Raw genomic sequence first — 22,479 nt, forward strand, 5'->3', positions numbered from 1 at the left:
ATTCCAACCTTTTTTTCTTGGGTTTTCTTGGAACAAACTTCTTGATATTGTAATGTTTTAAAATATCCCACACTCTCAGTCTCACAAAAATAAAAAATAAAGTTGTTTATTCATCTGGAAATGTATTTATACATTTAGTTATGCATTTATACATGTATTTATTTATTCATAATTGAGTCATTTGTCCTCCTTCATTCCTCTCTACATCTGCATCTGTGCACTGCTCATTGGCTCCCCACAGGGCTGTGTGCTGAGCCCCCTCCTGTACTGCCTCTACAGTCACGACTGCAGTCCAGCCCACAACAACACCAAGATGGTCAAGTTTGGGGTTGACACTTCAGTGGTCAGGCTCATCTCCAGGGGTGACGAGGTTTCCTACGGAGGGCTGTTCCTGAAGCTGCCGGCCTAGAGCTCAGAGAACAATCTTGCTCAGATTCAAGAACAGTTTTTCCACTAAGAACTGTCATATGCACTGACTTTTATAAATTCTGCAATTAACCAACAGCTTCAATATGCTATATTCCATGTGAGCATTACATCCATAGACATTTATACATTTTGATAATGAGATTTGCCATACTTGTTTTCACACTTATTTTCCTCATTGGATCTGGGAAAATTGATGTTATATTTATTTCTCATATTTTTCCTATTTTCTTACACTTTTTTGCATCGGTTGCTTTTGTCATCGGTGTCGCTCTGATCATTGTGCTAGAGTATAATGATACAATAGACATTCTCTATTCTAGTAATGATGACACAGCTTGCTAACACCCCATGTTTTCATGAATCAGAACTGCGTTTTTTTTTAGCGTTTTACTTGAAAATTCATGTTTACTTCTTGAGTTAAATTCTATTTTTCAAGATCTCTATTTTTTTGTTTGATTCATGCTGGCACAAAACTAATTCCATTAGGATCAAACATAATTTAATCCACATTTTGTGAAAGACAGTAACACTGAGGTATCAGGTACTTGTCAGAAACCAATTAACTGAAGTCTGGGGAAACAGATTCGAGGTTTTCACCAAACCTACTGTCTGAAAGTGACCTCTGAATAGTTCCGCACAATGAGCACCTATGCTTTTCATCAGCTGTGACATCACACGTGCGTGATGATTCACAGCTCCTCTTTGATTGTAGTTTTAGTTATTAAAGTTAGTAGAGTTGGTAAAGTAAAATAAAGTTTCTCAAAGGCAGAAAACAGCAAATGTTATTTATATCATGGACGTATAGAGCCTGTGGTTTGACATTAACTCACCCACATGTTCCTCTTTCCATGCAACCCTTCCGTCTTCTGACTGTTCAGAAAGTGGGTGTAAAATAATAATAATGAGAGCACAAGTATGGCGTCATGTATCAAGTTTCCATGTGAGACTTTATTGACAATCATACACTTCGTGTCATCGTTTTCTTGGAGGAGTCGTGGGTCCGATCGTAACTGGGCCTGGCTTAGAAGGGCAGGACTTCGACGTAGTCCGAAGAGTCTAAAGACGGAAAAAAGCAGGGAAGTCAGAATCTGCCCGAGTCTGTTCAGAGCAGTAAGTCGTACCACTGGGTTTCCCCAGGTCTGTACTGGGCTCCCTTATGGCTGTTCGTCTTTCGACCGGGTTGCGCAGATGTGTGAGGAGTCCCTGGTTCCTCCTTTTGTAGTGCTGCACCAGGTCCTGCAGGGTCTGGAAGAAGGTATTGGCCACCCCGCTAGAAGTCTTGGGAGGAGTCAGAGTTCACAAATAGGAGGAACCCTAACCTGAAGCCTCTGACCCAAGTATGAGTTACCATCAGTGTGTAGTGTCCCCTGTATGTCTTCATGATTCGATAGGTGTGGACCACCCGAGCTTTGCTGCAGCAGAGAACGTCATGATTCAGCTTCTGTTGTGGGGTGGAAGGGTGAGGAGCACGGACTCCCACAATGAGCACATGAAACTCAAACAAACAGATGAGGAGGCGCTCATGTTCTATGCTGTGGTGTGTTGGGGTGGAAATGTGCCCAAGAGTCAACAGGTTGGACAGGTTGATCAGGAGGGCTGGCTCTGTGGTTGGAATGAAGCTGGACTCACTGGTGACAGTTGCTGAGAGGAGATCATTGAACAAACTACTGTCCATCATGGATGATGACAGTCATCCTCTGAGCACTGTCATCAGTGAGCAGAGAAGCAGAATGAGTGCACGAATGCTCCTACCCAGGTGCAAAACAAATAGACTCAGGGACTCATTCATCCCTCGGGCTATTAAATTGTACAATTCTGAGTTCGGGGGCAGGAGTGGAGTGAGAGTATCTGGATGTTCTGTTCCATGTTAGTCTTTGTATCCTTTGTCTTTGTTGTTTTTCTTTGACCTATGTTCTTTGTCTTTATCTTTAGACTTAGATTGTGTCATCTTGTTCTTCTTCTTATTTTATTTTTTATGTATTATTTTTTATTGTTTATGAAAAATTGCTGGCTATTGGTAAAAAACAATTTCCCGAAGGAGACCTCTTGAGGGATCAATAAAGTTTTACCTTACCTTACCTTACCTTAAGTGTAACACGACCCGTTGACAAATGAAGGATCATCGATAATTAAAAGAGAAACATTATTAAGCATAATTGATCAAACGAATCAAAATTGGAATTGGACTCAATTGAGTCCAAACAATATTCAACTCCACTACTAAACACAACATGGAAATTAATTTATCCAGTATTTAAACGATTAAGTTCATGGACATGTGCTCCTGCAAGTCAACGCCTATGTTGTTTTGTCTCTGTCTGTGTTTGTGCTTCTGTGTTGGAGGTGTTTTTCTGTATCCCTGTGTAACCGGATGGTTCTTTTTAGTTTGATATTGATATGATAGGTTAAAATTCTCTTGGTTAAGCATGCCCTTCTCATTACCGGTGGCCTCACCTGTTAATATATATAAAGGATATGCGTCACTCAGTCTGCCCCTCTCTCTGTGTCGTGTGACTCATAAAATCAGGTACCAGGACCTAAATTAGTTTTTTTTTTTCTCTTTTCTTCAAGATTTGGTTCTTTTTTTTCAGGGATGTGCATAAAAGATGCCCTGCCTTGCCTCTTTATTTACATTGCCATCTTTATGTTTAGTTTGGTTCGCCTCACAGCTTAATTTATATCCTTCGTTATTCTGTTTGCCACAAAGTTGTTTAGGTAGTTTTGTTTTGGTTATTCAACTTTTGTAGGTGTGAGCTACAGTTGTGCGGCTTATATATTGTGTTAATATTGTGTTAATATTTCCTGTGGCTCTTTTGGTCATGTTTAACACTTATTGTAGTTTTCCACAGCAGCGATTTAGTGCCTATAATGGTTATTTCTGTCACGTCAATGTTTGTTTTTGTTAAGATTACTAATGTGTTTTTGTTTCCCCTTTCTTTCTGTATTATAATTACTGTGTGACTTGACTTTAATTCATTTGTGTGCAAGCCTTAGTTTGTTATGTCGCTGTCAGTTACGATTATTTCTAGCCTACTTTGGTCGTAATTAATTCGCTGCATTGTCTTGATACTCCAATAAATGATATTGTTTTCTGGTACTTGTGTCTGTCGGCCTGTATTCAATATTTTCTATACCAGACTACTGATTTGACAATCCTCTACATGTGAATAGGTGATTGGCTAACTTTTTGTTGATGTGTTTAAGCACAGTCAAGTTGAATTCAATCTTTCCTAATTTACCAAGTGGACTTTTTTTCATTCTTGAAAAGAGACACAACACTCACTAGATACACAGGCACATGGCTCCCACGATGGTCTCGCTGTCACGGATCAGGTAAGCACCGTCCTGGTTCTTCTCCCCCAGCAGCTCCTCACACGCCTGCATGGTGATGGCTCCGTGATAACATTTGGGCATTTCCATGATCACGACCAGCTCCAGCAGACGAACGTCCCAATCTTTGTAACGGTAGTCGATGGACTGAAGAGTTTGTGAGGTGAATTACAGGATGTTGATCAGTCACATGTGAAATCAGCAGAAGTTGATGCAGCTCTGTGGTCTTTCACACCTCACAGGCTTTACCACAAGTCAGAACGGCTGTACGTGCAATGGAAAGATGCTCAGATAGTCATGGGGGCTTGTGTCCACTCTGGGCGCAATCTTTGCAAAATAGCCAGACTACACTCAGAGGAGGGCCTTAACTCTTTAGAAAGCGCCCTCGTATGGCCAAAGCAGGAGAACATTAAGACACTCTAGACAGGGGCCAATTATGTCTGCACTGATCGGGATTGAAAACACAGATGGAACTTTGAACATTTTTTTCGGCTGGATGGAAATGAAAACGAATGGACAACGTCGTATTTTTTTTCTTTTTGGTTTATCATGAGATGTGGAACCAAAATAAGAAAATGAAAATGCCCTTGATTTATGGCCAAGTTGTAGTAAAAACATAAATTATTTTTAATTGACAATTGGGACTACATTTGATGAGTTTGCTGAGGCATCTTTTAAAAAATGTCATCTTAAACAACTTTATCTTTGAAGGTTAATTAGGTAACACAATACATACAACAGAAATACAATCTTTTTATTATTTTTTTAATTATAAATCATGTTTTATTCTGAAAATGTTTATTTATTTAAATTATTGTTATTATTATTTAAATAACAAATACTATAAAATTATAAGTATGTGTGTATGCATGTGTGTGTGTTAGACCACCTGATCTAAACGTAATTCCTTATAGACTCTCTAGACAAAATCTAAGCATTAGAGTACCAACCTTTCCATTAAGGTCTTAAGCGGAGGCAGCGGCAACATATCATAGTTGTGGGCAACTCAAGCAGAGACAGCACTTGCTCGAGAAGCTTTTTTAATGTATGATTGTCTTGAAGTTCACTTAGAGAAACAACTTTTTCACATTGGATCCCGGAGGAAAGTTTTCTTATCTTGACTGCACTAATGATGTATGTGCACAACATGGCAACACATCAGGGTCTAAACGTATTCATGGAACGATAGTTCATGAACTAGTTCATGTTAAGGACGAACGTGAACTTCACGTAGTTTATTACTGCCTGATGGACGCTTTCGTGAACGTCACGTCGTTCATCTTCCTCTTGTAGGTTAACAGATTTCTACAGAGCATTTCAGGCAGAAAAGCTAACCGTAAACCAGTCTTAATGAATCCCGGAAAAACACACAAACTGCGATGAGTCATTGAATTCATTCTATTGTAATGGTTTCACATGTTCTTGTTAATGTTGCCAGAGTTACAGATTGTCTCGCCAGACCAGTGAGTCGAGAGTGTGAGTGTGAGTTTCCGGTGGATTGTTGTTGTTGTGGTTCTGATGGTGATCCGCATGTCACGAAACGATCTGCGTGAGTGGTCTAAAGCAAAAAGACTCTCCAACCAAGTCTGTTATTTGAATCCTGCAAAGAAAAACAGCCGACATTATACTATTTTATTTATGTTTATTTCCTGCATTATTTCCTTCACTGTATTCCACATCAAAACATAGAAGTCCTGTATTTTCTTACAATACAGACAATAAAGTTAAATGGTTTCTGATATGAAAAAGAAATCTGTCGCATATTTGTAAGTTTAAAGCAATTAAATTGCGGTCTGTGGTTATATATGGACTGTGGCAATAATTTCGACAAAGAGCACATAGCTACATATATAAGTAAGTCATTTATATTTGTAAAGCGCTTTTCCAGACCAGGGTCACAAAGCGCTTAAACAATCAAAACAATACTCCATAAAATATATGCAAAAAAAGGTCAAGATAACACCGAGACAAACACAGGACTCTCAGAAAATCAGGGAAAAGACTGCATGAATAAAAGTGTCTTAAGATGTTTCTTGAAGGAGTCAGTAGATCATCAAACACAGAGAGAGAGGAAGATCGTTCCAAAGCTTAGGAGCAACAGCCTGGAAGGATTTCTCTCCTCTGGTCCTGAACCGTGTGCGAGGAACCATCAGTAGATTCTGATCCACAGACCTCAGAGCCCGAGCTGGGGTGTAAGGCTGGATCAGATCACTGATGTAAGGAGGAGCCTGACCATGATAGATCTGAAAGTAAGAACTAGAATTTTAAAGTTGATCCTGAAAGACACTGACAGCCAATGAAGAGTTTTAAGGATTGGAGAAATGTGAGTTCTTCTACTAGAGCGGTCAATATTCTCGCTGCAGATTTCTTTGACAACATTTTCCTAAGTTTAGACATTTTTCTCAGTTGAAGGAAACCGTTTCTTGTCGGTTTTCTACAGTGTTGAACTAGAGACATGTCTTTGTCAAATACAACATCCAGTTTCTCAGGCTCAGTGTGTCAAGTCACCCAAGTACTGACTCAACCCTGGAACCTTATCATCAGGAGCAATAACCAGACTCTCAATTTTGTCCCCATTTAGCTTCAAAGTGTTTTCACTCAGTCATTGTTTGGTTTACGGCAAACAACTGACTAAACTGTTCAGCCTCTGGAGCTTAGTTGGATCAAAAGAGCAGTAGAGCTGGATGTCATCAGCAAAGATGTGGTAAGAAACATCAGGAAATCTCTGGATGATTTTACCCAGGACATCCTCCACAAAGTGGTCATGAGGATGGTGACAGTCTACTTGAAGCCACAAGAGGTCAGCAGTGGTATTACCACTGAGAGACCAAACTGCTTCATGGTCTGTGCTTATCCTTCTCAGGTGCTGACCAATGACGGTGTGACTTTGAAAGTGGATGCAGCCTTCTTCTACAGAGTGGTGGATCCAATCCACTGGGTAACACACTTTGGCATACATCCTGACACACCAAAGTGACCTCATCAGCAGGATGGAGGTGACACCAGCCAATTGTGATGCCATCGCTGTCTTCATGGTGCCTTCGCTGTCTTCATGGTGCCATCGCTGTCTTCATGGTGCCTTCGCTGTCTTCATGGTGCCTTCGCTGTCTTCATGGTGCCTTCGCTGTCTTCATGGTGCCTTCGCTGTCTTCATGATGCCTTCACTGTCTTCTTTATAACTTCATTGTTTTTATGATGCCTTTACTGTCTTCATGATGCCTTCAGTGTCTTCATGCCTTCACTGTCTTCATTATAACTTCACTGTCTTTATGATGCCTTCACTGTCTTCTTTATAACTTCATTGTTTTCATGATGCCTTTACTGTCTTCATGATGCTTTTACTGTCTTCATGATGCTTTTATAGTCTTCATTATAATTCCACTGTCTTCATGATGCCTTCAATGTCTTCATTATAACTTCACTGTCTTCATAAAGCCTTCACCATCTTCATTATAACTTAACTGTCTTCATTATAACTTCACTGTCTTCAGGATGCCTTCAATGTCTTCATTATAACTTCACTGTCTTCAGGATGCCTTCAATGTCTTCATTATAAATTCACTGTCTTCATTATAACTTCACTGACTGTCTTCATTATAACTTCACTGACTGTCTTCATGAAGCCTTCACCGTCTTCATTATAACTTAACCGTCTTCAGGATGCCTTCAATGTCTTCATTATAACTTCACTGACTGTCTTCATTATAACTTCACTGACTGTCTTCATTATAACTTCACTGACTGTCTTCATTATAACTTCTCTGTCTTCATTATAAATTAAATGTCTTCATTATAACTTCACTGTCTTCATGATGCCTAGACTGTCTTCATTATAATTTCACTGTCTTCATTATAATTTAATTGTTTTCATGATGCCTTCAATGTCTTCATTATAACTTCACTGTCTTCATTATAATTTCACTGTCTTTATGATGCCTTCACTGTCTTCATTATAACTTCACTGTCTTTACGATACCTTCTGTCCTGCAGGAGGAGCTGTTCAGTGTGTCTCAGCAATGGGGCGTTCAGGTGCAGCGGTTGGAGTTGAAGAATCTGAGTGTTCCGGTCCATCTGCAGCACTGCATGGCTGCAGAGACTGTGGGGGTCCGGACTGCCCGGGCCAAGGTGAGTTGGGCAAGTCTACAATAAGGAGCCCTGTGCTGTCTGGATAGCCATTAATAGATCAATCTTTTGGTTTTTGTGTTCATGTCTAAGATTATGTTGACTGAAGTGAAGGCGTCGTCAATGCTGAGTGAGGCCTCCTCGCAGCTTTCACCGACGGCCCTCCAGCTCAGATACCTTCATAGTCTGACGTCAGTCCACAGCGATGCCTCTGTACTGGTCTTCTCCCTCCCGCTGGAGCTTCTGGACCGGTTCCTCCCCCAGCAGCTGTAGATCCGTCTGGAGAGCTGGCCTCCATATGGCCTGGGACACATTTACACGGTGGTCTCAGGGAACAGTTTGAGGGCTTTTTGTTCAGGGTCTGACCTGTGCTGACATCAGCAGATCTGATCTTCACAAATAATGATGAAGCTTCACACCTTCAACTTTCAGTGTGTTACTATGCAGATGTGAGCATCAGCATCTTACTGCAGAAGTCTTCAGTACGATGTGTGAAGAGTAGCAAGGACCTTGTGTCCAAAGGTCAGGTCTTCTTGCCTCCACTGAAGTAGGTTATCTCAGCTGCAGATGGGCCGTTGGTCACACTAGAGTAGAGTTTCCTCATCATCACGCAACCATATGCTGCCCCCTGCTGGCCGTGTTCCTTCTGCTGTAGCAGCTTTGTCAATACAGTCCATCTTTGAAATCAGTGTGTTCAGGTGCTGGTTCTTTCCCGAGTTTTGCTCAACATCTTGACCGGGTTTGACTGAAAATAATTCCACTCGAGCTCTACTCCTAGTCTCGGTCGATGACGCATCTCAAGACTCATGTTGTCCAGAACCAGAACACCCTGCTGCAGTCAGAGAAGCGAGAGTCGTGTTGCTTCTGGGACTCGTTGGTCCGGGACGCACTACTCAATTACACGGGTCGCCCTGGCAGGATGGGATGGGCCCGCTGTGGATGCTGGCTGGAAGCTATTATTAGCAATGCTGTGGTGACGCCGCCGTTTTCACCCACAATCCCACTGTTAGCCTCTAATCTGGTCCTGGACCACCAGGGACACGTCAGCAGGGTTCTGGGACAAAAGAGAATTTCATGAGGACGGGAGCAACAGCGAGAGACTTGGAGCGCAGCATCAGTCCAGGAGGAGCAGCCAACCATAGAAGAGGAGCTCAAGGGGCCAGACGGTGGGAAGACTCTTCTCAGCCTCCAGGAGAATCAGATCTTCTCCTCCCTCTCACCCTCCCTCCTCTCTTTCTCTCCCTCCTCCCCTCCCTCCTGCACTCAGCCTCGGACCGTCCTCCTCTTCACTTCTCTCTCTACTCTCGCTTGACCATGCTGACCAGAAGACTGACGTCTCTTCTGGTTCTGTTAGGGGTTCTGATGTTCTCCACAGGTGAGTTCAGCCTCTGCTGCGACTATGCCCAAAACCGTGTGTGTGTGAATATATATTTATGAGTGTGTGTGAGTGGCCGGATTGGGGACAGCGCCACTGGCCCAACCCGTCCTGCAGTGATTGACAGTTGTAAGCAGGCGAGAGTTTTTTTTAGATGTCTGATCCACCTGAGCTGATGGTTCAGGACTCGTGGATCAGTGTGAGCGGTCCAGAAGACCGAAGGCACAACACGTCTGCAGACGCTCCAGGTCTTGACCTTTGACCTTCCGGTCATAACAGGAGCTGGGAGCCACCGTCCTGCCGCCGGCGCACCCATGAGTGACTCTGCTGCTGTGTGCAGGTCGGGAGACGAGCGGCGAGGACGAGTCGTGCGACAACTTCACCGACCTCAACCTGTCTCACTGCTTCCTGGGCACCAGCCTGTCGGTGCGCCTGCTGCTGTACCGGCGTGGCAGCCTGGACTGCGGGCGCCAGCTGCGGCACCGGCAGCTGAGCTCGCAGCCGCTCCTGAACCTGTCGCTGCCCACGGCCTTCGTCATCCACGGGTACCGGCCCACCGGCGCCCCGCCCGCCTGGATCGACCACATCGTGCGGCTGCTGGCCGAGCAGCAGGACATGAACCTCATCGTGGTGGACTGGAACCAGGGCGCCGCCAACATCAACTACTTCACCGCCGTCACCTACACCAGGGAGGCGGCGCTCAACCTGACCGGCTTCATCCTCAACATGCAGGTGACGTCTGACGGACGGAGCGGCGCCGGGACAGTGGTACCTGAGTGTGTGTGTGTGTGTGCAGGAGGGAGGGGCTGCACTCAGCTCGATGCACCTCATCGGAGTGAGTCTCGGCGCTCACCTGGCCGGCTACGTGGGGGCGAACCTGAAGGGGAAAATCGGACGCATCACAGGTGGACACACACTTGTGTTGCCATGGCAACATCATAGGTAGACTATATCACTGACATGAATTGTGCACTACCATTCTGGCAGGTCTGGACCCAGCCGGTCCCATGTTTACCAGCGCTGGACCGGACGATAGACTGGACCCGACAGATGCCGTGTTTGTGGACGTCCTTCACACGGACATGAACTGTGAGCAGCTACACACCCCGGACACACACACACAAACATTCAAACACACTTCAAGAGTCTCTCTCTCCTCCAGCCTTCGGACTCAGAGGTCAACACGGACACATCGACTTCTACGCTAACGGAGGAGCAGATCAGCCAGGGTGTCCCAGAACCATCTTCTCCGGTACCACACATGCACTGTCATTCACTCGCACATGTACACTATCATGCGTACTGACAGGTGGTGTACACAATCACCTCTGCAATGCACACAAGGGTAAACACTTACACAGATACACACATAGATTCGGACAAACACACACAGGTTAACACTTACACAGACACACAGGTAAATAACTCACACAGACACACACACGGATAAACATCTCACACAGACACGCAACCTCACACACACACAGGCAAACAACTCACACAGACACACACAGGTAAACACTTACACAGACACACAGGTAGATAACTCACACAGAAAGACACAGATAAACTTCACACACACACACAGGTAAACAATTCACACAGACACGCATACACACAAGTAAATTACTCTGACAGACACACACGGGTAAACAACTCACACAGTCACACATACGCACACAGGTAAATGACTCACAGACACACAGAGGTAAACAACTTACATGCACACACCCAAAGGGTTAAGACTCACACAGACACACACACAGAGGTAAACAACTCACACAGACACGCACACACACAGATAAATAACACACACAGGTAAACAACTTAAACACACAGGTAAAGACTCAGACAGACACACACAGGTAAACAACTTAAACACACACACACAGGTAAAGACTCAGACAGACACACCGAGGTAAACACTCTGTCTCTGTATGTGGCAGGGAAGTCGTACTTTGTGTGTGACCATCAGCGCTCGGTCTTCCTGTACTTGTGCGCTCTGAACCGGACCTGCAGTCTGACCGGGTATCCGTGTGCGTCCTACAGCGACTTCCTGGACGGACAATGTCTGCAGTGTGAGGCCTTCAGACCTGCATCCTGCCCCCTGCTGGGTAAGAGTGTTAGGTACACCTCTGACCCCTGTTGACCCTGATATCACGTGACCTCGCCTGCAGGCTACGACCTGAGACAGTGGACGGACACTCTGCAGCGGCTCGGACAGACCAAAGTCTTCTTCAGCACCACGGCCACACTGCCCTACAGGAGTGAGTCCAGAGCAGCGTGAGAGAAGAAGCAGAACCATAAGACGATCAGATCTAATGGTGTGTATGTCCACACAGAGATGAGCTACAGAGTGGACATGGTGACCTGGAACCAGTATCTGCGCTGGGGAGTCGTCCATATCCGACTGCACAGCGGCAAAACCTTCACGGAGGCCCGGGTCGACCAGTGAGTCCAACTCATTTTTATGCCTTTAAACTCCTGGTCATGTAACTTGGAAAACCTCATAGGGGGAGAGTTTTGTCCTGGTCTGGTTCTGACGGTCCCAGAGCAGACTCACTATGGTGTCTTGAAACTGATGAGGATCAGGACCTCCAGATCTGAATGTCTCTCCACGGTAAAGGCCTTAAAGGGCCACTTATATGAAATGTTGAAGACCTCCTCTCCAGGATGCGGCAAGTCCCTCATCATGACCATTTTTTGAAGTTATTACTTAGTTATAAAGTTCTCCCCGGTCTGAAATCTTAGCAAAAAAGAGGTTACAAGAGCGGAAACATTAGATTCAACTCTGGCCTGGGAACCTCTCAGGGCTGATAAAAGTGGAGTCCCATGAGTGAGATAGAAAACAGCTGTGATATCCAGATGTTCTGGTTCCTTACATCCAGTCTAAGGTCGGCCCAGACAGGTTTGGTTCTGGTCCACTAACCGTTGCTCTCCTGGTCCAGAAAGCTACTTCGCCTGGAGCAGTACACCTCGACCCGGCTACTGGCGCAGTTCAATGAAGACATCCAGAACATCCACAAGATCTCGATGCGTATAGTCACTGGCAACGTGATCGGACCTCGCTACAAGATCCGCCTGCTGAGGATCCGCTTCACTCCACTGGAGCAGCCAGACAGGTCAGTGGCTCCAACACCAAACCTACTGTCTGTTGTGTCCGTACTTCATGTGTCCGATGGTTTTAGTTGTGTTGCTCAATGTGTTGACTTTGTGTGAAGTTGTGTAGAAGGGTGACCCCTGTTGTCGCCGCAGGGCTCAGATGTGTCGCTTCGACATAATCGTGGAGGAGAACACAGAGGTCACATTCCGGCCCCTTCCCTGTGACTCACGCATGGTCCGGGCCATCCACTAAGAGGCGCTGGCGAGGTCAACGGTAGCCGTGAGGTTCGACTTAGGACTGTTCTGGACAAAGCCCGGAGGCCAGGGAGCAACCAAGAGGTCAAAGGTTAGATAATAATTAGCTGCAGCAGAGACACAGGCGAGAGGATTCACTTCAGAACCACCTGCAGCAGGTGACCAGACACCATGAACAACACACCCACACTTTCTGAAGTCATAGTGCCTTCTTACATTAAGACCTGAAGCTCATACCGCCTGACCTCAGATCACATGACACAGTGAGGTCATGACCTTCAGACCCTCCTTTCATGGAAAATGAAGATGAGATTTTTTATGTTTGTATTCTATTTTTTTTACTGCTGAAATAAACCTGAAGTCAAAGTAAAATTACAGCTAAAGGTGTGTGTGTATGTTTTGTATGTAACCGTTCAGGCCTAGAGGAGCCAACCGATGGTACTCAACAGACAGGCATAGGCAAACGGGCACAATCTTGCATTAAATCAGTGTTGTTGTTTGACCACATACAGGCCTCTGTACGTCTCACAGGTCACCTGTATGGACACTTTCAAGGATGTTCTTCTTTTTAAAAGACGCTCACAATGGCTCATGCGACAGAAATACACACAAATGAGTTTGCATCACTTAAAGAGATGAGTTTGTGTTCAATTAATTTGACAATGCCAGGGAAAATCCTTCTCAATCTCTTCATTTCATTATTTTATTCTGTACTGCCAACACAAACACATTACCCTTTGAGACACAATAAAAGTGTGATTCTATAAATGACCACTTGTTGGTTCTACTGGAAGGGAATATATTGTGCATAACTCAATTTTTAATATGTGCGTCCCAACATTTAGCCTGACCCTTTTCTACTTTTTTTATGGGCGCCATAGTTAGTTGGCAACTTGCAAGTATCCCATAATATGTGCATGTGCTCATTAGCAGTACTACCATGGTGACTGGGAAAAGTAGAAAGTTTACTCGCATGCGACAGAAACAAAAGATCGACGTATACGTCTCTTACTTTTGCGACGTACAAACACCAGTGTGTGCAGATGACACAAGGAAGCTGAGGCAGGTCAGCTGACCAGTCTGACAGAAGTTTTATTGGATGGTGTCACATGAGGAACACAGACTTCAATCACAACTGAAGGGAAGGTGGTCACACAGGTGAGATGTTGTTGCTTCAGACTCGTCACCAGCTGGGATCTGTGGAGAGAGATCGTGGTGATCCAGCAGGTAACAGGATTGGCAGCTCAGGTGAGATTAGGTGAGAAACATGTCAGGGGCGGAAGATCAGAGATGATGTAAGGACTTGTTACGTAACAAACCAGTCCAGAATGGTCGGCCAAAAGTGCCATGTGACTTCACCAACATGTTGGGCCTCACGTCACTCACCTGCAGAGTTGTTACAGTTGTTCTGGCGTCTCATTGGTCCGAACCCTCTGCGGGAGTTTCTTCCCACGCCGTTCTGTCGGAAGAATCCTCGACGCCGTCCCTGCAGTACATGGAGGTCAGAGGTCAGCTCCGTAATTTGGGCTACAGCCCAATTCTACTCACCATGTGGATGTTTGTTTTAGTAGCAACTTCCTCAGTCCTTAATGTGGAAATCCAACCAGACAAACTGAAACACCGGACAGACAAGAAGGTGATGTGATGGTTCATTGTAATGAAGGTTCCAACCGTGAGAGTCTTCTCTAAGAGATTTTAGCTAAAGGTTCAGGGTATGAGTATTATCGCGTGCTGGGTGTGACTCATCTGTTCAGAAAGCTACCGTTTACATTTATACATTTGAATGAAAGTCACTACTCATTTAAACCGAGAAATAAAAATGGAACAACAGTTTTCATGGAAAAAACAATGGTGTCCATATTCTCAGACTGAGTGAGTCACCTGGTCAAAAGTGGTTGTGGAGAAGCGGCTCCTCCCGCGATGGTCACCCTTACGCCCTCCAACCTTTCCTGCCTCATTTTCTCCAGGTTGTGCCGGAGGTCCCCTGGCTCTCTATGCGGCTTCTGTGAGCACAATCTCCCGTCAGTCCAGGACATGCAGACACAACGGTTTCAGTGAATGCGATTCTACCTGCAGGTCATCCATCGAATCAAAGGGCGGCTCATCTTCGTCCAGCAGAGAGTCCAGGTCTAGCTGGAAGCCCCTGTAGATGGAGAAGACATCAGTCAACATCTGTGAATGAGCAGGTGGATCGATCGTTAAAGGCTCTCGAGTCATCAGTCCTGGTTCAGGGTTTCCAACTGAAGGCGGCACCAACATGAACATGAGTGCAGTGACTCACCGATTTGAGCTGAACCTTTGATTAAGCGTCAGCTCTTCCTTCTCTTCCTCCTGCAGGACAACTGACGGTGTAGAGAACCTCTGGTTGAGTGTGATATCTTCACCTTTGAAGTAAACTTCTGCAGAGAGATTAGTAGAGTTTAAAGCGACACTTCTCACCATCCTACTTAACACTATAACAATATTCTGCACTACTTTGTTTTTACGACTGGTGATGTCGTGACCCTAGCAGAATATATACCGTCTTCCTAGAACTCTACACTGTCCATGTGTTTCACTTTAGAACCACCTGAATAACCATGATCTGAGTGAGAACCTACTCGGAGATAGAAAAAAACGATCAAATACTGTGGTTCAACTTTGAATGTGATGTGGCAGCTCCCGGGAACTACAACCTGACAGGCCTTCTTAAATGCTAGTGCCACAAAAGATGGTTCACTCGTGTTTTAAAGGTAACAATATTAATTACCAATAATAATAATTAATTACAGAACAACTGTACGATGGGATTCATGTTAGCAATGAAACACAATATAAACATTCTGGTTTCATTTAGCAATGCACATTGCAAAGTGTAGAAAGATGAAAGTAAAAGATGAGATAAAATCATTGTACTCCGATAGTACATGTACAGCTGTTAACACGTGTGTCGAACTGAAGCAGCAGTTCATGACATCATGCACTCAGATCCAGGAACTACTGATAGATGAAATCTTGAAGACCGTCTGACTGAGACGTCGACACATGCGTGTTACCTTTGACATGGTGCACAAGCGTGATGATCTCCTCGGCGAACGTTCCCACATGCACGGACGTTTCCGTGAAGGTGCCCGAGTGCTTGAGCATGGGCAGGAAGTCCAGACGCTGGCGGCCCACGTTGACCAGGTCAAGCGAGAGCTGCCGGTCAGCTGAGTAACAGGCAGAGCTGCAGCAGAAGACACAAGCAGCTGACGACTGAGGAAACGGTTGTTAAAGCTTGCAGGAGAAACATCCAGATACACCATAGCAGGACATTCGAGATTACCTTTCCCCTCCAGACTTACCTGGCGACAATCTCCGCAGAGAAAAACACACATGCAGCCTAAACTTGCTGCTCACATGAGCGACGGAGAGGTGGACAGGTGAGTGCAAATGCAGGTGAAAGTTAACACTTATTTTCCGCTCTTCTCTTTCACTTTCCAGGTCATTTGCTCAAGGTTTGGATTCAGAAATGTCAACATGACACAGAATAATTCACAAAAGGTTCAGAGAAGATCCTCCTTATGTCCAGTCCATCTGTCAGACCAGTGGCAGAAATCCTGATACAAGTGTCAAGTCCCCAGACACCGAGTCTAAAAGACATCTGCTGACGTACATCATTCCTGATCCGACATCACATCAAGCACACTGGGCTTCCTGCTGGATCTTCCAATCCAACACTCCATGGATAAGACTCCGTCCCATCTTGTGGCATCTTCCATTAGACAGAAAACATCTCAAATGTTTTGATCACAGAGACCTTAGGTGGTCTGAGAGCTCCACTTCTACTTCAGTGTTCTTCAGCTGTTGCTTCTTGTGGACATCTAAGAACAACTTCTGTAGCTCTTCAAGCATGCTTGCTGAAGGACAAAGATTTCCAGGAACCAAAGACCCTCCAGGGAAATAAGTCCTCTGTAACATCCTCCAGAGAGCAAGCAGATGTCCCAGACAGAGACGAGGGACAGAAGCCATTTAGAACATGATCTCCATAGTTACGATGTCAAAAACATCCACTGAGCAGGTGGTTTTAATCACATCGGTTTCTCTCCTCCACCTGCAGAAGATCTTTTTGCGGATCCATTTCAAAACGGAGAGGTTCCTCCTAACATTTGCTCGAGAGCAGCTAATTCTGTCTTCAGAAGATCCACAGTGAAAATATTTACTTGCAGTCGTCCGTCAAGCCGCATCACCAGGATGTGTTGCAGATGATTCTCAGGTTTCACATCATATCACTTTGGTCCAATGATCCTTCAAAACCAAACTCCCCTCTTCAACTTACTCCTCTTTCTCGTCGTCATATTTCACGTCTTCCTTTTTGTCCTTCAACATTGTCATCATCATCTTCCACCTTCTTCTCTTCCTTATGCCTTCTCCTTTTCTTCTTCCACACCACCTTTGTCAACTTCGCTTTATTTCGTCTTCACCTTCCGTCTCTTTTAATTTTCTTATTCCTCCCGTTTCTTTTTCCACTCTCTGCTCTCTTTTTGCATTTTCTAACTCCTCTGTTTCTTCTTCAATATCCGTCTCTTCTTTAAATTTCGTTATTCAACCTTGGTTTCTTCTTCTTTCAATCTTCTAACCAATTTGTTTCTTGTTCATCGCGTCCCTCCTTTGTTGAATTTCCATATTCCTCCTCCGTTTCGTGCTTTTCAACATCCTTCTCTTCTTTGAATATCAATATTTCTCCTCCGTTTCTTGTTCATTGACATCCTTCTCTTTGTTGAATTTCCATATTCCTCCTCCGTTTCTTGCTTTTCAACATCCTTCTCTTCTTTGAATTTCCTTATTCCTCCGTTTCTTGTTTTACAACATCCTTCTCTTTGAGTTTCCCTATTCCTCCTCCATCGTTATTCAACCTTGGTTCCTTCTTCTTTCAATCTTCTAACCAATTTGTTTCTTGTTCATCGCGTCCCTCCTTTGTTGAATTTCCATATTCCTCCTCCGTTTCATGCTTTTCAACATCCTTCTCTTCTTTGAATTTCCATATTCCTCCGTGTCTTGTTTTTCAACATCCTTCTCTTCTTTGAATTTGCTTATTCCTCCGTGTCTTGTTTTTCAACATCCTTCTCTTCTTTGAATTTCCTTATTCCTCCGCCGTTTCTTGTGTCGACATCCTTCTTTGAATTTCCCTATTCCTCCTCCATTTCTTGTTTGTCGACATCCTTCTCTTCTTTGAATTTCCTTATTCCTCCTCCGTTTCTTGTGTCGACATCCTTCTCTTCTTTGAATTTCCTTATTCCTCCTCCGTTACTTCTTCGACAGCCTTCTCTTTCAATTATTCCTCCTCTGTTTCTTCTTCTTCAACATCCTTCTCTTCTTTTAATTATTCCTCAGTTTCCTCTTCTTAGACATCCTTCTCTTCTTTAAACTTCCTTATTCCTCATCCATTTCTTCTTTTTCCACCTCCTCTTTTTTAAATGTCCTTATTCCTTGTCCATTTCTTCTTTTTCCACTTCCTTATCCTTTTATCAATTTCCCTATTCTTCCTCTGTATTTTTTGTTCCACTTCCTTCTCTTTTCTAAATTTCTTAATTCCTCCTCCGTTACTTCTTCCACATCCCTTATTTTAATCTCCTTATTCCTTCTCCATTACTACTTCTTCTACTTAATTCCCTAAAAAGGTTCCTTAATCCTCCTTTTCTTATTCCACACCATTCTCTTAATTTTCTTATTCCATACCTTTTTTCCTGATCCTTTATTTCTGTCCTCATTCACTTCTTTTTCTCTCTTCTTAATTGTTTTCTCCTTCCACTTCATTCTCTACTTTACGCCCATTCTTCTCTTCTTTCTTGTCATCTTCCACTTCTTATTCTTGTTCCTCCAGCTTGGATCTTCACTGACAAACAAAAATTACAGAACCTGGCTTTGTCTTAGGTCGAGAACTCCGTTAGTGGGTGAAACCTTGTTTCAGAAACACCAAGTGTCAACTTTCACCCTCACCTGTCGTCATGTTGATACTCTTACTTTACCTTTCATGATTGGCAGGTCGACTCATGTCCACCTTGATGGTTAATGTTTCCTCTTTGCTTTCCGTGGTCTGGTTTGTCACATTCTCAAGTTGCTGCAACCAGACTCGAGGCATTTTCGGGTTCATGTCCTCCCTGGTCAAGTCTCGCTCCAGACTCTCCGGTCGGGTGGGCCTTCCGGGGTTAGGCTGGTGCTGGAAGGTCTGGTCCAGCTCATCTCCGCGTTGATAGGACTTATCTCTTTGATGATGGAATCCAGATACCTGCTGTCGTGGTTGGTACTGCTTCTGAACGTTTTGTGGATTCTTATTCCAGTTGGTAGGTCGCTGATTGGATCTTCCTTTATCAAGGTGAGGCCATTTCTTGCCTCTTTGAGCCACAGGACGATCCCAGGTACGCTTCTCTGTATACATTTGATCTTGTGAATCCTTTTCTGGATCCAGATGAGCAGACTCCCGGTCATCTCTGAAAGATCTTCCTTTAAACTCCCCATGGTCAGTCCTGCTGTTTGATGTGCCAAAGTGCTCCTGCGAAGAACTTCTGTGCCGTTTAACCTTTGATTCACAGTCTCCATAGCGGGCTGCCCTGTCCCACTCTTGGGGTCCTGGTTCATCACCCACACCATGACCATGGTCAATGATCAGAGGTCCAGAGTGACGAAAGTCTCCTAGTAATTGCCCACTGCGGGGTTTTCCAGCAAATCCATCAGCGTCTAAGGACTGTTTCCCAAATGGTTCATCATTCCTGAACCTGTGACAACAGGAAGTGACACAGGTCATTGGCATTCCAACATTCACATGATGATATTCCTGACTCAACGATCAACGATGACGACTTTTAATACTCTAGTGAGGACTTGTTTCTATGGCTCAGTGACAAAACCTCATGTCACTTTTGTGACCTTCGGGTTCGTTGGTCCCGCAAGTTTTTAGCATTTCATACAAGCTGCTCATCGTAAACTCATCTAGACAAGTCGTCTGCAAAAGCTGCCATGGTAAGATACTAACATCATGTTTACCAGATGATTATGGCTTCCATAAGTTTTGTAAGGTCAAAATGAAGGTCTGGTTTAGGATAGCGGTAGTCTCATTAATGCGGTCTTTCTGGCCCTCACTCTTAGACCTAATTTGCCAGTAATATGGACGACAAATCTGTCAAGGAGATTTCTTATAAATCCTGTCTCCTACCAAGACGCTCTAGTGCTGTTGCAGTATTTACCCGCCGTGACTGTGGTTGTCCTTTCTTCTGTGACTTCTTTTGTCGTGAGGATCCAGTCTTTCTCCATCCTTATTAAAACCATGTCCAGATCGATCTCCTGAAGAAAACCTTTGGTCATTGTGTCCTCTGTCAGGACGGAACTCTGGCTCCCTCTCTTGTTCTTCTGATATCCAGCTGGACGTTGATGGTACATCAGAGAAGTCAGACCTGTGGCGAGTTTCTGACGGCAGGCGCTCCCTCTGTACTCGCAGAGGAGAACATGGCGACCTGCATCTCTGATGATAAGTCGGAAAGTCATCTCTGGATCCTCCTCTGTGATGCTCTCCTTTAAATCCTCCCTTGCAGTGGGAAGAGAATCCCCTCCTCTCGTAGTCTTGTCGGGGTGATAGCCTTCTGTGGTGAAACTCCTCATGGTCTTCAGAACGTTGGCACTCATACTCACGATCACGTGGACGAGGTGGAGATCTTCTTTGGGGTTTCCGGAAATGGTCATAATCTCTGGGATCTCTCCTTAGATGGCGACTCTGGTCCATCTGTGGATCCTTCTCTGGGTGTTGTTGAGGGCGACCAAAGTTTTGTTCTTCCCAGTGATGAGTCCTAAGAGAGAAATACAAAGATCCCAGTTAGCTTCAAGCGTTAGTCACAGAGCGCGCAAGCGTCAATGACAAGCGAGATTCAAACAGACTATCTGCTCCTACTTAAGTGTCTGATTATATTTATTCAGTCTAATGTAGGTCCAAAAATATAACAACACTTTTTTTAAATGCCTTAGGTAGAGGAGGCTGTAAGGACCAGGGAACATTAAAGGTTAATGATAGAAAAATAGGTGACTTACGGGTACCGAGTGGATCCAGACCGCGGTCGTGACATTATAAGAAAACCTTTCAGCAAAATGAAAATGGATTAGATTTTTTTAAACAAATGACAAAAGCTGCAAAGTAACACATATTGCACGTCAGCGTATTGTGGTAAATTGGCAGGAGCCACTAACTTCTCTAGAGGGCTTTAAGTTTTGCAGATCACTTCTGCACCTGGTCACCAAATAATGGACGATATGCCACTCAAACACATTTCTGCTTAACTTGTGTGACTTAAATTAAACTTCAGTTTTCCAAGTTCAGCTGTACATGATCTTTCACCTTGTAGTGTAGGGGGCGAGAACCCTGACATGGTTCTAAATTCTATTGAACTTCACTTGGGGTTCAAAATAAAATCACTTTCGGATTGATTCATTTTAGTAGTGAACGTAGTTCTATAGTAGCTATTTAAAAAAATAGAAGTTTGTAGAATGGAATGTGTGTAGTTACTTTTTCGCAACTTTATTTTTTAACTTTAGCTTTTCTACAAAACAACCACTCTTCTTAGGACCTGAAGACTACTTTTAAAAATAATTACTCCAAGATGCTACTCCCAGTAATTCGGTACGTTTCTAGCTACAAACAGGTAAATGTAAAAACACAGGGTCGAGACTACAACTGCACACACAACAGCTAACAAGCTACATACGAGCTAGCTGCAACGTGACGCCATGCTGACATCTAACCACTCAAAACAGCATTTCTGAACATTCCTCATGCTTACTAGCGCTTTAGAACATCACACCACATGTTTTTACGTCCATTCCAGAAGACGAAGACATTTACAAACTCACGACAGAGCAGGAAGTGAAGCTAAAGCCATGTTAGCAGCAAATCTTACCTGTGTCGTCGGTGCGCAACAAGCCGCCGCAGCTAAACTTAACTTAGCCAGTAAGTGACGCGGGAATAACACCAAAATACAAATAATGTGTAAAAGGTTTATTAAGACGCAAAGGGAAAAACTCTGACAAACTATAGTAGCACACAACTCGACACCTGCAAGTCGCTCTCCTTAGGTTGTTTTCCGGTTTGGTATTTTCAAAATAAAAGCATGCACACAAATTGGGAAATGTCAATGGGAATCAAATGTATACATGGAGGTCTGAATTAAGAGTGACGCTCAAACTTAAGTTGGAAAACACACTACAGGCCGCTCCAAATTTGATTTAATAAGTCAAAATGAGATTTAGTAGTGTGTGGCCTCTCTACAACACTTGGACATGCTATTGTTCTGACCCTCACCAAAAATGATCTGGACCCTCCCTTTGCTTGAGCGACAGTTTAGTTCATTCTTGTTGTTAAATTAGCTTATTTGTTAATATTCCCTGTGGTTCTGGTGGTTGATTTTTTTTTTGGAAGAAGTTGTGTTATTTGTATGTCTGCCCAGTCAACGTGTAGCTGCTGGCTTTTTCTTAATAATACTAATCGGTTCTACTTTTTTTCTAACTTTACTTACTTACTTATTCTACGTGTGTTTTCAGTTAGTTTTATTTGTTGTTTGCAACCCTTAGTTAATTGTATTGTCATTTATAATTATTTCTAGCCTAACTCAATCATTATCTTACTGTCTGTTTTACCTGTTTTACTACTTCACAAAATCTATTTCCTTGACACCTTTAGGCCTGCTTGATGACACAACGTGGATGTGGGATTATGAAAATAAAAGTTGTTGAGGTGAAAGTCCTAAGGTGCCGTTGTTGGGCAAAAGTTAAGTCTTTTTTGGTTTCCTCCCTCAAAGAAAAATTGTATTTGATTCAAAAGCAGTAGTTCTCAACTGGTCTTAACTTGACGCAAACAAAATCTATAC

The 22,479-nt window shown here is 43.9% G+C and overlaps 4 protein-coding genes across 5 annotated transcripts; 2 read left to right on the top strand and 2 right to left on the bottom strand.

Annotated features, from left to right (window-relative positions):
• Positions 1 to 1,375: 1,375 nt before the first annotated feature.
• LOC148082221 (SH2 domain-containing protein 1B) lies at positions 1,376 to 3,865 on the bottom strand. 2 transcript variants are annotated; one of them, XM_087788147.1, is made up of 4 exons: positions 3,713 to 3,865; positions 1,778 to 1,841; positions 1,551 to 1,707; positions 1,376 to 1,485 (listed from the first exon to the last, which is right to left on the bottom strand). In XM_087788147.1, exons 1-4 carry the CDS (start codon positions 3,847 to 3,849, stop codon positions 1,451 to 1,453), a joined length of 393 nt encoding a protein of 130 aa, XP_087644273.1. In that variant the 5' UTR covers positions 3,850 to 3,865; the 3' UTR covers positions 1,376 to 1,450. The 2 variants fall into 2 exon arrangements, with proteins under 2 accessions (XP_087644273.1, XP_087644272.1); XM_087788146.1 differs by lacking the exon at positions 3,713 to 3,865 and having other exon boundaries at positions 1,778 to 2,719.
• Positions 3,866 to 6,523: 2,658 nt separating this feature from the next.
• Positions 6,524 to 8,154, top strand: LOC148082222 (band 7 protein AGAP004871). Its single transcript, XM_087790193.1, has 4 exons — positions 6,524 to 6,559; positions 6,623 to 6,697; positions 7,750 to 7,884; positions 7,975 to 8,154. Exons 1-4 carry the CDS (start codon positions 6,524 to 6,526, stop codon positions 8,152 to 8,154), a joined length of 426 nt encoding a protein of 141 aa, XP_087646319.1.
• Positions 8,155 to 9,195: 1,041 nt separating this feature from the next.
• On the top strand, positions 9,196 to 12,626 carry lipib (lipase, member Ib). The gene is made up of 10 exons (XM_087790194.1): positions 9,196 to 9,256; positions 9,576 to 9,988; positions 10,053 to 10,161; positions 10,244 to 10,345; positions 10,419 to 10,508; positions 11,203 to 11,370; positions 11,434 to 11,523; positions 11,599 to 11,707; positions 12,205 to 12,378; positions 12,512 to 12,626. Exons 1-10 carry the CDS (start codon positions 9,196 to 9,198, stop codon positions 12,609 to 12,611), a joined length of 1,416 nt encoding a protein of 471 aa, XP_087646320.1. The 3' UTR covers positions 12,612 to 12,626.
• A 1,056-nt stretch (positions 12,627 to 13,682) lies between these two features.
• Positions 13,683 to 21,686, bottom strand: LOC148082224 (uncharacterized). The gene is made up of 11 exons (XM_087789349.1): positions 21,514 to 21,686; positions 20,651 to 20,696; positions 19,816 to 20,412; positions 18,601 to 19,347; positions 15,649 to 15,818; positions 14,895 to 15,012; positions 14,684 to 14,756; positions 14,495 to 14,616; positions 14,162 to 14,225; positions 14,000 to 14,099; positions 13,683 to 13,810 (listed from the first exon to the last, which is right to left on the bottom strand). Exons 2-11 carry the CDS (start codon positions 20,683 to 20,685, stop codon positions 13,797 to 13,799), a joined length of 2,040 nt encoding a protein of 679 aa, XP_087645475.1. The 5' UTR covers positions 20,686 to 20,696; positions 21,514 to 21,686; the 3' UTR covers positions 13,683 to 13,796.
• Positions 21,687 to 22,479: the final 793 nt, after the last annotated feature.

The sequence above is a fragment of the Callionymus lyra genome, chromosome 4 (genome assembly GCF_982586985.1).
Source record: "Callionymus lyra chromosome 4, fCalLyr1.hap1.1, whole genome shotgun sequence".
Classification (NCBI taxonomy): Eukaryota; Metazoa; Chordata; class Actinopteri; order Syngnathiformes; family Callionymidae; genus Callionymus; species Callionymus lyra.